Consider the following 13,927-nt stretch of genomic DNA (forward strand, 5'->3'; position numbering starts at 1 on the left):
TTTTCCTGCTTTTCTGTGCCAAAGTCAAAGGACTGTGAAATACAAGTTTGGAAAAGAAGCAATGTTTATTTCTTCATCAAGGCATCACAATCGGTCTTTTAATTCCATCTATTAAAACAAACACCCATCACTAATCTCGTGTGTCATACAATTTTCAGAAAATAAACTTCATTGGGAAAAAAACCAAAAAACCAAAGAGTGCAAAGGCAGAGTACCAGCATGTTGTTTTTCACTGCTAAAACTGATCTTTCTGACTGCTTTTTTAATACATTATGGCCGCTGACTGATGAGAAATAAAGTGTTTTTTTCAGCCATGCCAGACTCTTGGAAAATTCCCATTCAAATATCACAATATGTGAAACTGCAGTGGGTCTACAAGTACAGTTTCATCATGTGTACTTGGACTGAATGATACTGATTTATTATCAAAATCTTTCACTGCACATTTCCAGATTTTGCAAAATGTTAAATTTGTAATATTACTACTTGCTCATTGACTCACAAAGTGGTTTCTTATCATTAAAACTGATTGATAAGTTAACTACACTGACAGAGAAGACAGCTACAGTATTGCACATACCATCGCAATCCTCATACAAAGTTCACACACACACACAGACGTGCGCACACTTATAATTGTTCACACACACACGGCTGCATTCACATTTTCAAAATCATACACACAGCTCAAAGTAATGCTCAATGTTTAGTGCCTATCCCATGACACAGTAAACAAAACATTCTTTTAGGATAAAAGGGAAAAAAAACCAACAAAACAAAACAAAAAAAACCTAAAACAAAAAATATAAACATCGTTTCCACTGGCAGGGCCTGCTGGTGCCTGACCAGTGTGTTTTATGACCCTGATGAGTCCAGATCCATCCAGGCAAATCCAGTCCGGTCCAGTCCTCATGTCACGCCTCACATGAGTGAGTCCATAAACACGGAGTTGTCGTCTAAAAGGAACCCCCCCCCCCCCCCCCCAACCTCGATGCAGCTGATACTAACCTGTCTGTGTACCTACTCGTGGTGTGTTTTAAAGAAAACTGTCCATGTCTGGTTGGGATAAAAGTAGTAGTAGTAGCAATAGTAGTAGAAGTAGTGGTCGTGGGTCTGAGACGCTTCTGAGTGAATCAGTAGGTGGCAGCGGTGGGCTCCCTCCCTGAGCTGAAGAGTATGTCGGCCTTTGAGCTGATGATGTACGTCAACATTAAGGATGCTATCAGCACGGCGACACCGACTCCGAGCGTCAACATCTGGAGGAGAAAGGGCAATCGTTACAGATACAACAAGAAGGTTTTCAAACGCAGTTTTAACTTCTAAACATACCACAAAGTTACTGTATCAACTTCTGTTACCCCCCAGGGTGTACACAGCAGCAAGATAACATCACCTTTATTTATAGTCACATTTAAACATCAAGTAGTTCCGATTGTAGCTCTCAACCAAAAAGCCTCTAAATGCTTTACTGTGGAAGCGATTATTCCAGCTATCACAGGGGTAAAACTGTAGAATGAGGGAAGTCGAGTTCCAGCTGCCTGTGGCTTTGCACTCATGTGATGAGCTGTTATATTAAAAATAACTCAGTCACATTATCATGTGACTTTAAAGCTGCAGTGATACAAACGGTGAACCCAAAGGCGCCAGTTTAAGCAGTGAGATGCAGTTACCACATTAACAAAATCGGATTGTATCAACACTGAAATAAAAGAGTTTCGATTTGTTTTAGCACAATGTGTTGATGAACATGCAGAGACCTGAAATTTGTTCAACGCACGCAATCAGTCACTGCCAGGATTTAACCAGTTTTGTTTTTGTTGTTAGGCTCTTTTGTTGCTGTAGTTCTGGAAACCGGAGTTGTTGGTTTAGGCCGGATCGGCCGCTAAAATCACAAACACTACTGTGAGAAAATCTAGATCAGAGAGAAAATAACAACCAATCATGGACACTGTTACAATTACCATGCAAATTTGGTCTCTTGTTGCTGTTTGGAAGCCATTTTTTCAACATGAGACTTTCCCACAAGCACTCGCGTGCCTTAAAACAATCCCTGCCCTCCACTAACAATGAGATCACTGCTTACAAAAAAGTACTGGATGCCAACAGTGCTACCCCTCAGCCTGCTAGTAGAAGCAACTATCAATGGTATCAACTTCAAAATCCTATGTTGCCTTGTCTCGAGTTATTGCATTCACATATCAAACTTTTTAGTTGTAGAACAACTTCTCTGCTGTGTGTGTGCATCAGTCACATCTGTGGTGTCTTTGAGGAAAAGTTTACCTCCAGTTCATGACTGGCCACCAGGAATATGCGCCCTTTAATGCTCTTCCACCTGGACTCCGTCCACGTTGAGTAATCTTTGGAGGTGTACTCCTCCAGGTCGAAGGCCGGGGACAGCGCTTTGGAGAGACGAACTGTGGAGCGAACGCAGAATGCCACTCGTTCCGTACTGTTGGGAGGTGCTGCACCTTGAACCCACATGTAGCTGTATATCTGAGGGACAGGTTGAGAACAATGTGTTAAAGGGAGGAATTAGATAAATGATGTTCCAAAGGTTTTAAAGTTCTTACTTAAATTACCAGAGGGCAACTTACACCCAAGTTGACTTTCAAGAAAATACACACTGTTGTAAATCTTACATGTTTGCTCTCTTTGTCATCCTCGCCCTCTCTCTGGTTCTGGCAGTTGTCCTGGGTGATGTTGACGGTGGTGCCGGTCAGGTTGGCCAGCAGGTATTGGACCAGAAGAGTCGGTTCACTGTGCTGTTGTGTCACCCCCACGTAGAAGTTTGTGGGTCTTTCACCTGAGAGAAAGAAAGTATTTTGTGAGGAAATAAAGTTTTGATAAAAAGATAAGCTTCATTTAAGGCTTCATACTTCAAAACAACAATAGGACAATATTGTAAACAGCATCTAAATAGGTGTTAAGAAGCAACATTTATCAACAAAACCCATAGAAATGGGTTTTAGAACACGGCTTAAAACCCATTTTTATTCTTTGGCTTTTGGCCTCAGAAGGACTTCGTTTTTCCTTTTAATTAAATTTGTTATTAACTAATTAATTCATTATTTAACTTTTTTCTTTTATTTGGATTTTATTTATATCTTATGTAATTTTATTTTTTAGTTCCAACATGCAGCACTTTGCTGTGGTTGTTTTAAAGTGCTTTATAAATAAAGATGAAACATATTGAAGACACATAACAAGACTTTTTACTCCTACAACATTTTTAACAGTCTAGTACAAAACAGGATCAACTTACGCAGATGAATCGCGAAGTCCGAAGGTACCATTTGCTGGAACCAGGAGTTATTTGACTTAACAAGGAAACCGTACAGCATTTGGGTCACCTGTGAGGGAATTAGGACAGATTCACTTCTGTTCAGTCCCACAAGGTAACAGCAGCATCAAGGAGAAAATAAAAAGCACTTATAAAGAATCTACAATTGATTATTATTGAACTTTTGCTGAACAGTTTAAAAGAAATAAATTTCAAGTTCAAAATGAATGAATGAAGTGACTGAAGAAGCCACTAAAGTTTTTAAATTTCCTTATTTTTGAAGATTTCTTAGACGAGTTAAAGATAATTGGAATAAGAAAAATGAGCTTGTAAACAAAATAGCATTCATTAAAATAAATAAACTTACCATCTGACTATCCACGTTAATGTTTTGCAGCTGGATGGGGTCCGATCCTCCTGCCTGTGTGTACAGAGCTCGAGCCACAATGGTCGCCGCTTCAGTCAGAGCCTTGATGATGCAGGGAAACAAAGAATGTTTTTCAGAGCTCAAAAGACTTTGTATGAAGCTCTCCACAGTAAATCAACACAACAGAGCAACAATGTTTAGATGATAAACAAAGTTTAGACGATAACGTGACTTTCTGCAGCTTAAATAAAAATAGACTTGCTATATTTTGGAAAACTGTTAATGTGAAAAGATAATTCAAACAAGCTGATCTTAAAATTAAAAATATATATATTTAAACTCTTTCAAGCTAAAAATAAGAAGAAAAGATCAGTAACCAGGGCTCATGTTGCTCTTAATACTTTTAATGCATTTAAAAAATATAAATAAAAATCACTTTAAATGTAGGTTAACACACTTTTAAACGGTTTTAACAACAGCTATACCTTTGCAGCATCTGTTACGTATTCCAGCTGCTCCTCTGGCGTCAGGTTTGGTGGGTAAGACATGTTCAGGTACTCCGCATTATCATACATACTTTCATAGTACCTGTGCACAGAACAGGAAATGGATTTTTAAAAAAACAAAAAAAACCAAAAACAATCCCTAGCTCTGGATTGATTATTATTTATACTGAAGAAAATGCAAAGTACTTGTTGGTGAAAGCAGAGTTATGATTCTGGATGACAACACCAGGGATTGGCCGTGCTCGCAGGAAACGCTGCAAGGATGACGGAGGCAGCGGCTGAGAGAAACTGGGCTCTTGCAATGAGAAGTTGAGATTTAAGGCAGACGAGTTCAAGTTTCTGATGAGCTTTTCCACCTGAAACAGATCAGTGAAGGGAAGTAAGAACAAATGTTAGCCACACAGTAAAACACACACTGTGAGCTCTGGTTTCAGTTTTTTTCCGTTTATCTGAAAGTTATGATGTTTTCCCGCACAAGTTACATGGACACAGGAGCCCGTCCCAGCTGCCGTGGGGCGAGAATAACAAGTATATAAATACATAAAACTAAAGCATAGAGGAATGTAAGAAATGAAGGCTCAGAGACATGAGTGTTTAGGAGGTGAGAGGGATATAGGTACGGAGAGAGACCAACCTCTTCATTCACACTGCTGTTCCTCCGAGACACGGGATCAGTGTGAACCCAGAGCTTTGATTCTCCATGGAGTCCCACCTAGGACAGGAAAGTCCGACATAATCATATTGTACTTGCACATTTTCATTAAAATAACCCACAACTAATATTAAATAATTATTAATAAGTAACACAAAAGAAATCTGCACATGGTAAAAAAAACAAACATTATATATAATCAAAAGTTTTAATTAGAATTTTTTAAAGCCATTCAATTGTCAAGTAAAGAGGTATTCTAGTTGAATTATTCTTTAAGTCCAGCTCTGAGGTCTTTACACTGGCTCCCTGTCCATCAGAGGATAGACTTTAAAGTTCTGATGCTGGTCTATAAAGCTCTGAATGGTTTAGGACCAAAATACATCAGTGACCTCCTGACCCAGTATGAACCTTCCAGATCCCTCAGGTCATCTGGATCCGGTTTTTTATCAGTTCCCAGAGTCAGAACCAGACACGGAGAAGCTGCATTCAGCTTTTATGCTCCATATATCTGGAACAAACTCCCAGAAACGCTCAGTTTATTTAAATCCAGGTTGAAGACTATCCTATTCTCAGCTGCATTTGAATAAAACACCAAATCCGCACTGTTAAGCTTAAATTTCAAAACTTACATTTTAACTACTGATTTTATCTACTGTTCTGATTTTATCCACTGTTTTTTTAATCGATTTTAAATCATGCTTTTTATTTGTTTTTGTTCTTTAATGTCTCTGTAAAGCACTTTGAATCACCGTGTTGTTAAATTGTGCTATATAAATAAACTTGCCTTTAATCTAAAAGTATTGAAAATATAAACAAATGCAGGTATGAAAAAAAATATACCCAAATTCAAACAAAATTTTCCTTAAACTTCAGGAGTTTGTGCCACATGACAGTTACGTGTAAAGCTATCAGTAATATAATACACACCTGTCCAATCTCCACCACCGAGTGAACATTGTCCAGGTCCAAAGGAAACTGTTTATTCTCCATGTCGTACACCAACCTCGAGCTGCCGATGTAGTCAAAGGTTTCCTGTGGTCAACAGACAAATGGATGAATGGCAGGACAGTCAAAACGAAAACAGTTCTCAAATGTTAGTTGAGCACTGTGCTGACTACAGAAAAAAAGAAAAAAAAAAACAAAGAACTGACCCCCTGGAAGAATGCGTAGAGGATGGTGCGGTTGGGTTGGGCCTCCTGGGTGGCGTTGCGCAGAGCGTGTGCTGCCGCCAGCAAGGTGACAAACCCCGAGGCTGCACTCTCGGCGCCTGGAGCAATGTCAAAGAAAAAAGACCGGCTGTCCAGCTGCAGACAGGACAGGAGCGAACAGGGATTAAGCAGAGAATTTATCTACACAAGTTGTTCAATTTAACTAGCTATGAACATTTTTATTAATCAAAATGTAAACAAAAGCTCTACCACTGTATACTGCAGATCAGCCACTTCTACCATCTATAGTACATCCTTTACTCAAAAGTGAGCAGTCACTTTGATATGTTGGCCACTATTCATCTTCATTTTATGTCATGGATACAAGAACTGCACTTAGAGGTCAGAACCACCACTCAGCCAAACAGGAAAATCCAGGTAGAGGGGGTTAGCAATGACCGACTTTCAAAATAAAAGCAAGATGAATAAAATTTTGACCTCAGCCGTCGACCCAAATAAAGTCTATTTGAGGGTAATACTGAATTCTCACATCATTCTCAGCATGTTAATATGTAACACGTGGTACTGTGGTTTTCTTTTGAAACCACTTTTGCTTGAACTCACCCTCGCTGCTGCGATGACCACGCTCTCCCCCATCTTGTGGCCCTTATCTGTGTAGTTCAGAGGCCTGGTCGAGGCCAAAACATTAAAGTCTCCAAGTGGGTCACATACGATTTCTTCAGGGTGAAAAGAACAAGGCCCAAACAAACAGTGATTAGCACTATAATAAAATAACAATGATAAAAACTCTCTTATTTAAATATTTTTGCAGCATGTTTCTGAAAATATTTCCCACATATTGTAAAAACGTTAAGTAATGTTTAGATAATTACACTTGAAAAATACCTGGGTTTAAGCTGAAGTTGATGCCATTTCTCCTCATGCAGGTGGCCGTGTCGGTGACGGCAGACATGTGTGAGTAGAGCTGCATCGCGCACAGTGGGTACTGCGGACTACTGCCATTCACAACATGGTTATGATTGTAGTAGCACTGTGAATGGAGAAAAGCACACAGATGAAAAACGCCTGTATACACAGATTTGAACTAAGAATGTTCCTGGGGACAAATTTCTTAGTCGACTGCATGAGGACAAAAAATTAGACTAACCGACTAGTCAATAATATTGACAATATCACGTTAAATTTGAGGAGTGTTTAATCAAGGATGTCAGAAACTCCCAAATCAAAAGGCATCTGAAACCGTTAATTAGTCTTCATTAATGAATGACTATGACAAATCAACATCTGAAAAACTACGAAATTGTAACTCAAAAGTGTGCTGCAAATTCAGACCAACCACTTCAATGAATGTAAAAATCTGAAATAATAAAACAATAAATCATCCAGCTATTTTCTTCCACTTATCTGAAGTCAGGTTCTGGGGAAGCCTAGACCTCGCTATCACATCGAGGCATTCCCAGGCCAGCTGAGAGACGCAATCTCTCCAGCGTGTCCTGGGTCTGCCCTGGGGCCTCCTCCTGGTAGGACACACACGGCTGGAACACCTTACCCAGGAGGCGACCACCTCAACTGGCTCCTTTCAATGTGGAGGAGCAGCGGCTCTGCTCTGAGCCCCTCACATATAACTGAACTCCTCACCCTATCACTAAGAGAGAGCCCGTCCAATCTTCCACTATTTGTATTCACAATCTCACTCTTTTGCCTTTAAAAGAACTAACTAGTTGTTAACAAAAATATCAGGCCTGATTAACAGATTTATGGCATTTCTCAACAACCATGCTCCATCTGGTGGCAGACAGCTGCATGATATTTGGGATACAACAGTGTGCCAGCATTCGGCATCAAATAAATGTAAAATAATTAGATTAAATGCCTAGTACATCTAGCACTAACTAGTGACAACAGTGTCGATGATTGGACTAGTGGCACACATCCCTAGTTTAAACCCATCAACATGAAAATGTCAAAAACTGCAAATCTTCTAATCTTCTAAGGCTGGCTTTAAAAGCAAAAAACCGATTCCCACGTTAAAATGTCCAACCTCAAAATATAACACAAAAGAAACACAAGCTTAATCTGTGCATTTGGATAGTTGTAAGGGTTAAAATCAGGAGCATGGCTGCTTTGAATAATGTATATATAAACACAGAAAGCTGTAGCTAAATGCTGCTAGCCTTCACATTTGCTAATTAAAGCAGACCGCTGTACTGTATGTTGTGCATCTACTGCCTTTTGTAATGGAAATACCTTACAAATAGTATGAATTTGTTTGGTACACAACATTCAGAATATTTTGGTAGGTGAAATTGCGGCATTTCGTTGGTCTTTTACTTAGCACTGTGGCTATTTACAGGCAACTTTAAATCCTTAAAGTTGCCTGTAAACTGAAATTATAACAAAAAGTTGTAGTTCAGGTCAAACCAAGCAGCTTAGACTCCATACTATGAATGTAATCTGAATTCGATACACGTCTATTTTATAAGGGAAGAAACATAACTTCTCTTTGAATAGTGTGCCATTCTGTTTTAAACTAATGCAATACTATGTGATCTACATGAAGATGACCTTGTTTGCTGCTGAAACAGCTTTAGAGCATTATTTCTAATCTAACCTCAACGACCGGTGAGGCAAGTTCAGATTTGGACTCGTAGTGTGTGAGTAGCTTATCATGTGACTGCACAATCTTGTACTCTCCAACATCAAGTGGAAAACAAATAACCTGTTTTATGGCCTGAGTGTCGTTGTCGTCTTTCAGGGAGAACATCGGGAAGTCATACTCCTCGTAGGACAAGCCATTTCCCAGAGGGTTCCACACGGTCACGTTACAGTGGGCTAAGGCTGGGTCATAGCTCTCTGAATACACGCCTATAGGGGACGCACAGAGAGGGGAAAAACAAAAATTACCATCAGTAACATTAAAGAGACCCCTGATCCAAAGATACAGTTGGATTGTTCCTCATCTACCAAGCATCCAATTTCCCTAAAATGACCCGGAGTATTTTGACTGTGTGCTACATGTTACCCCGACTAGACTTAAAGTTTGAATCCAGGACTATTTAATAGTATATGGCGTTAGCAAAGCATCTTCCAACTGTGAAATTACATGTTTTACTTCAGTAAAGGATGTGAATTCCCTTTTTTCTCCTGATATAATGCCGCAGAACTGTGGACTTCACCCCCCTTTCTTTTCCCACATGTCTGCACTGAGTAGGAGATGCTTTGTATCTTACTGTACATGTGTACAGTGACAATAAAAGCCATTCTAATTAAATCTCTGTTGAGTGTAAACAAGACATTTTGCAGACACTGCAATGTTTTAGAAGTCAAGCGCAGAACATGAAATATGACCCAGTTACAACTTGTGGTTTTATGAGCTATGCTCTCTGAGGATCATCAAACTATAATTTATTTCTGTAGCTTGTGTAAAACTGTGGAGCAAGCCTTAACATGTAACCCCCACCCACCTGAGTTCTCGTTGGGGCAGGTGGTGTGTGGAGAGAAACCCTCAGCTGGATTTGAGCTTGGCGCCACAACAACAACTCCAGCAACCCTACTGGAGCCAGTCTTAAGTTTCATCATGATAGATCTGATGAGCAGACAGCCGGCACACAGTACAGGAGATGATGCAGGTTAAAAAAAAACAAAACACAGAGATCATAGGTGCGTTAATTCTTTTGAAATATGGTTCAAGTTTCTTTCTTTAAGTTTAGCAGCTCCTATTAAACACACATCTATTTTATTATGCATGTAAGTAAATGACAACTTATAGCAGATTGGCCTCCATAACAGAGCCACAGTCCCATTACTTCACTGATTTATTTTTATTACCAAAGTTTTTGTTTTTTGTTAAGTATAAAAAAATATCTAAAATAGGTCTGAAAGAGAAAAATGTCTTACTTTAATTTCTTAAAGTCAACTCCAGTTTGATACTCAAAGTGCAATAATTTATAACATGACATGTAGCATTACCACATGGGCCGACATCAAAAGATAGAAATATGAGCTACTTCTAACCTATTAATTTAAAACTACTCCACATGCGTGTTATTGCTGGGTGTATATGTAGCTGTCTTGCATCACGTCTGATTGGCTAGCAGGATCATAGACAGTATACAAAGTGTGGACTAACTGCAGCTTTTACATTTGTTAATTGGATAGTTTCAAACTGCAATTCTGTTTTGATGTCGATTGATTGTTCAAAATAAAACCAAATATGGAGTAAATCAGTAACAGATTTAAAGTGTGAGTAAATGAGGTTTATGTTCACTAAAAACTACTGTGGGGGCTTCCACTACAGGGTGAGACATGTTGAGCGCACCTCGTAAAGAGCGTAGAATCCAGAATCACCATATAAGGAGGGTTGGGACCAGTTTTCAGGACCCAGTCCAGGTTTGCTTCTGATTCGAGCACATGGAGCACACCAACATCACCTGATAAAGACGCTGAAATCCGAAACAAGGAATATATCTGTGTTACAGCTGTCCAAGACATAAATATCCTTAAAAGCTTTTCAATCATTCTCCATTACTTTCATTAAACAGAAGCAAAACTGCAAAACTGGTGAGGCTTTTGTAGTGTGACACCAGCACACACTTCTATGGATATTCAGTTTTTTGATATTCAGGTAGTTATCACAGGAAATATTTGTTTTACTGTGGGCTTTCATCTGTGAGAACTCTTCTGTCACAGCTACACAGATGTGTGTTTGTGAATTTGAACAACTGAAGCAAAAACACAGTAAACACAGGAAGGTGTTTGCAGATTAATGCTCACTAAGCATTTTATTATTGCTCACTGTGTATCTAAGATACTCCAAACTACAACAAATACTTTTATGTAATAGGTTCAACTTGGATAATAATATCAAAATATAATATAATAGAAGCTGATGTACTCACACTGACAGCCTATTTGATGTGTTGCGTTTAGAAGTCGCACACACGGTATAGTGTAATTAAGATGCACATAAATCTTGTTTTCCACTGAATTACAGCTGACACCTGCAAGAAGAAAAAACAAATATTTGAACATACACACAAATTTCATCTTTACTATTCCACTTATACTATTGTCTCCTGATTTGTTTTCTTAGAAATAATTTAAATCAAACTTTCTAAACACTTTGAAACATGCTAGATCCTAATCTACTCCAAGCTTCATTCTGCATGAAGAAACCATGAACTCTGAGCTCCCAGTGCATTAAAAATATCCATACAGAGGTCTGCGCACAACAGGCCAATTTTCCATTTTCTCATTTCTTATAGTTTCCATCGCGAGCCTGGTCCCTGTGATAATGTTATAAGTAGGCAGGTTCCCCAAGCATGACAGCAACACTCATTCTCATTTTTATAACCTGCACTTACAACTAGCTGTGTTTTGACTATTAGACAACACAAAGAGGTCCTTTCCGAGGCCTAGTCAGCACGGCATAAATGTTGCACCAGTTTCCATAGTACACGTGAAGATGCTAACACCCACTGTAATGTTTAAAGGTTGTTCGGGAAACAAGTGAACTGGAGCACAATAACGGAGTTCATCTTTTGATGATAAAGTTTGTATATATATATATATATATATATATATATATAAAAATGTGTTGTTAGTTCATTCTCTCTCTTTCTTTAAAAAAAAGAAAAAAGAAAAAAAAAGAAAAATAGCAGAAGCAGAAGCATACACTGAAACATGAGCTCAAAAACAAGGTGTGAACTGAAAACCAAAGAAAGAACCAAGCCGCAGTTTTGGAAATACCCTTATTCACACGTTTTGACACCTCAGTATATATGAATAAAGATCTGGTTGCAGGTTTTTTACAAGTATAGGCCTACTGAGCTGTACAGACAGCGATCACTATTATTTTGCTTCTTTGCTCACCCCTCAGTTCACAAAAGAGAAACAAGGGTTACTCCTATTATACATCCAAAGATTCCTCCTTGAGAGTTAAGAGGCCTGTTTACCCACATTGAAATTAGAGGAGCTTTTCCTTTAACATGCTTTGTAGAAATAATTTTCAAATAAATCCTGCGTCACAGGTCGCTTATTTAACGTCTTTTATTTGGATAATAATAGAACTAGGTTCTTTATGACATGTAAGCAATACAATGCTGCTTTTATTCCCCAGGTAATATATGGTACGAAACTGTGCTTAAGTATTGTGTACAATACAATACTTCGGGGTTTCAAACTGTCATCCTTCAAATGTTACACTATAACGGCATCTAATCGCTCATGAATTAATACTGCTGAAAGTCAACAACAGAAACATACAGCAACAGTCTAAAAACAGGCCAACGGATCCCATTCAGACAACGGGGAGGTTGTCGGCTTTAAAATTTGCAGTGAAGTTGTAAAATACTTAATGTGTTTCTAAATCTTGATATGCTTGAGTCATAAAGACATAAAATATTCTTGGTATCTGGGTTCAAAAACTTTACATGAGAAGGATCAGTGTCCTCGCTTTAACCTGACCTCATGGTTTCATCTTTTTAACATGGTCCAGGACAGCATTTTCAAATGTACGTTTTTGCACTTCAAGAAGCGGTATAATTCATAGCATTGTTATTATTAATTATTTTACATAAATAGGGTTCCTGCATACCAAAGAATTTGCTGCCTAACAAAAAATAGGAACACATCAACCAGATGATCTATAAAAGCGTGAGGACAAAGTTGTTATTGAGACTAAATCCAAAGACGTTTGCGAACACCAGCTAAGGTTTTAAAAAAGGGTAATGGGCACCACAGATATATATTCTGACTTCATCTTAACTACTCAACAAACTATTTCTGAAAGCATGCTCAAGTTTTTTCTTTTTACACAACACTTTTATCAAACTTAAACTATAGTAAGTTCAAGAGTTATTACAGTTCCTTATTTTCTAAATATTTCAATTCTGTTTCGTTTCCCACTTTCCATACTGGGTAGGCTCAGTTGTTTTTAAGCTTTTATTGTTTAAAAACATTTTTTTAAGTAATTTAAATGTTAGTTGTCTTTATTATAATAATATGTCTGACATTTCTTTTTATCAAAATACTAAAAATCACTCAACACTAAAGTAAAGGTCACGTTTAGAATGAAAAGAAAGCACAATTGTTCGGGGTTTTTTTGTAACTAATCTCCCCACAGCAACAGAAAGGGGAAATGAGAAACAGATTTTTTTTCATCTCAAATGATGCTATGTTTGCTCACCTATGTGCCGATTTACCAGGATATTCTAAATGTTTGAAAGTGGCTTGTCTTCTGTTTAATTTCATTAGAGAGTCACGTAAACTACAAGAAATATGTATATAATGTATATAATCTGGTGTAGCGGTCCAGCCTTTAATCCCTCCGGGGGCGGCCGCAGCGGTGAAATCACGAGCGGTCACGCTGATGCTGAGTTAAGAAGAGGGCTGACCCAATCTGTCACTACAAAATCACCACAAAGGCTTAATTAACACAATAGATGCTGTGTTTCTTTTGCACATCCACTTGTTTAAAATGCGTAGAGAACAGTCGAAGCACCGAACTCAGTAGAAAAACCCATTTTAAAACCGGGACATAGATTTTAAAGGCAGACAGAAAACCTCCTGCTAACGCTAATTTAGCCTAGCATTCAGCTAGCACCGGACACAAAGAAGTCCTCGAAGCTAACCGCCCGAAAGCGAAACACATTTCGTTCTTCAGCAGTTAGACGAAGACACAAGTTTAGCAACAGGGGAATACAACTCACCTATGAAAAACAAACAAAATATCAAGTTAATGATCCATTTATTCGACAGCAAATCCATCTTCCTGGTTTGAAAAGCTGAAAACACAACAGGAAGTGTTGACATGGGGAAACATCCGGGTTTTGCTGTTTGGGTCCGGTTTACAGAAAAAGGGGCGGACTCAGATGGACTGAAGTTATGTATTATATATATTCGTTAAATGGTAGATTTTGATTCAGCTATGTTTCAGTTAGTTTGTTTTTATTG

General features: G+C 38.4%; 1 protein-coding gene across 1 annotated transcript; it reads right to left on the bottom strand.

Moving 5' to 3' along the window:
* Positions 1 to 46: 46 nt before the first annotated feature.
* On the bottom strand, positions 47 to 13,837 carry ncstn (nicastrin). The gene is made up of 17 exons (XM_004555190.5): positions 13,684 to 13,837; positions 10,873 to 10,974; positions 10,293 to 10,416; positions 9,439 to 9,560; positions 8,694 to 8,839; positions 6,860 to 7,004; positions 6,578 to 6,690; positions 5,957 to 6,109; positions 5,733 to 5,837; positions 4,788 to 4,865; positions 4,340 to 4,509; positions 4,133 to 4,235; positions 3,648 to 3,749; positions 3,263 to 3,350; positions 2,640 to 2,803; positions 2,281 to 2,493; positions 47 to 1,256 (listed from the first exon to the last, which is right to left on the bottom strand). The coding sequence occupies exons 1-17, from the start codon at positions 13,784 to 13,786 to the stop codon at positions 1,134 to 1,136; spliced, it is 2,154 nt and encodes a 717-aa protein (XP_004555247.2). The 5' UTR covers positions 13,787 to 13,837; the 3' UTR covers positions 47 to 1,133.
* Positions 13,838 to 13,927: the final 90 nt, after the last annotated feature.

This window comes from Maylandia zebra, linkage group LG18 (genome assembly GCF_041146795.1).
Source record: "Maylandia zebra isolate NMK-2024a linkage group LG18, Mzebra_GT3a, whole genome shotgun sequence".
Classification (NCBI taxonomy): domain Eukaryota; kingdom Metazoa; phylum Chordata; class Actinopteri; order Cichliformes; family Cichlidae; genus Maylandia; species Maylandia zebra.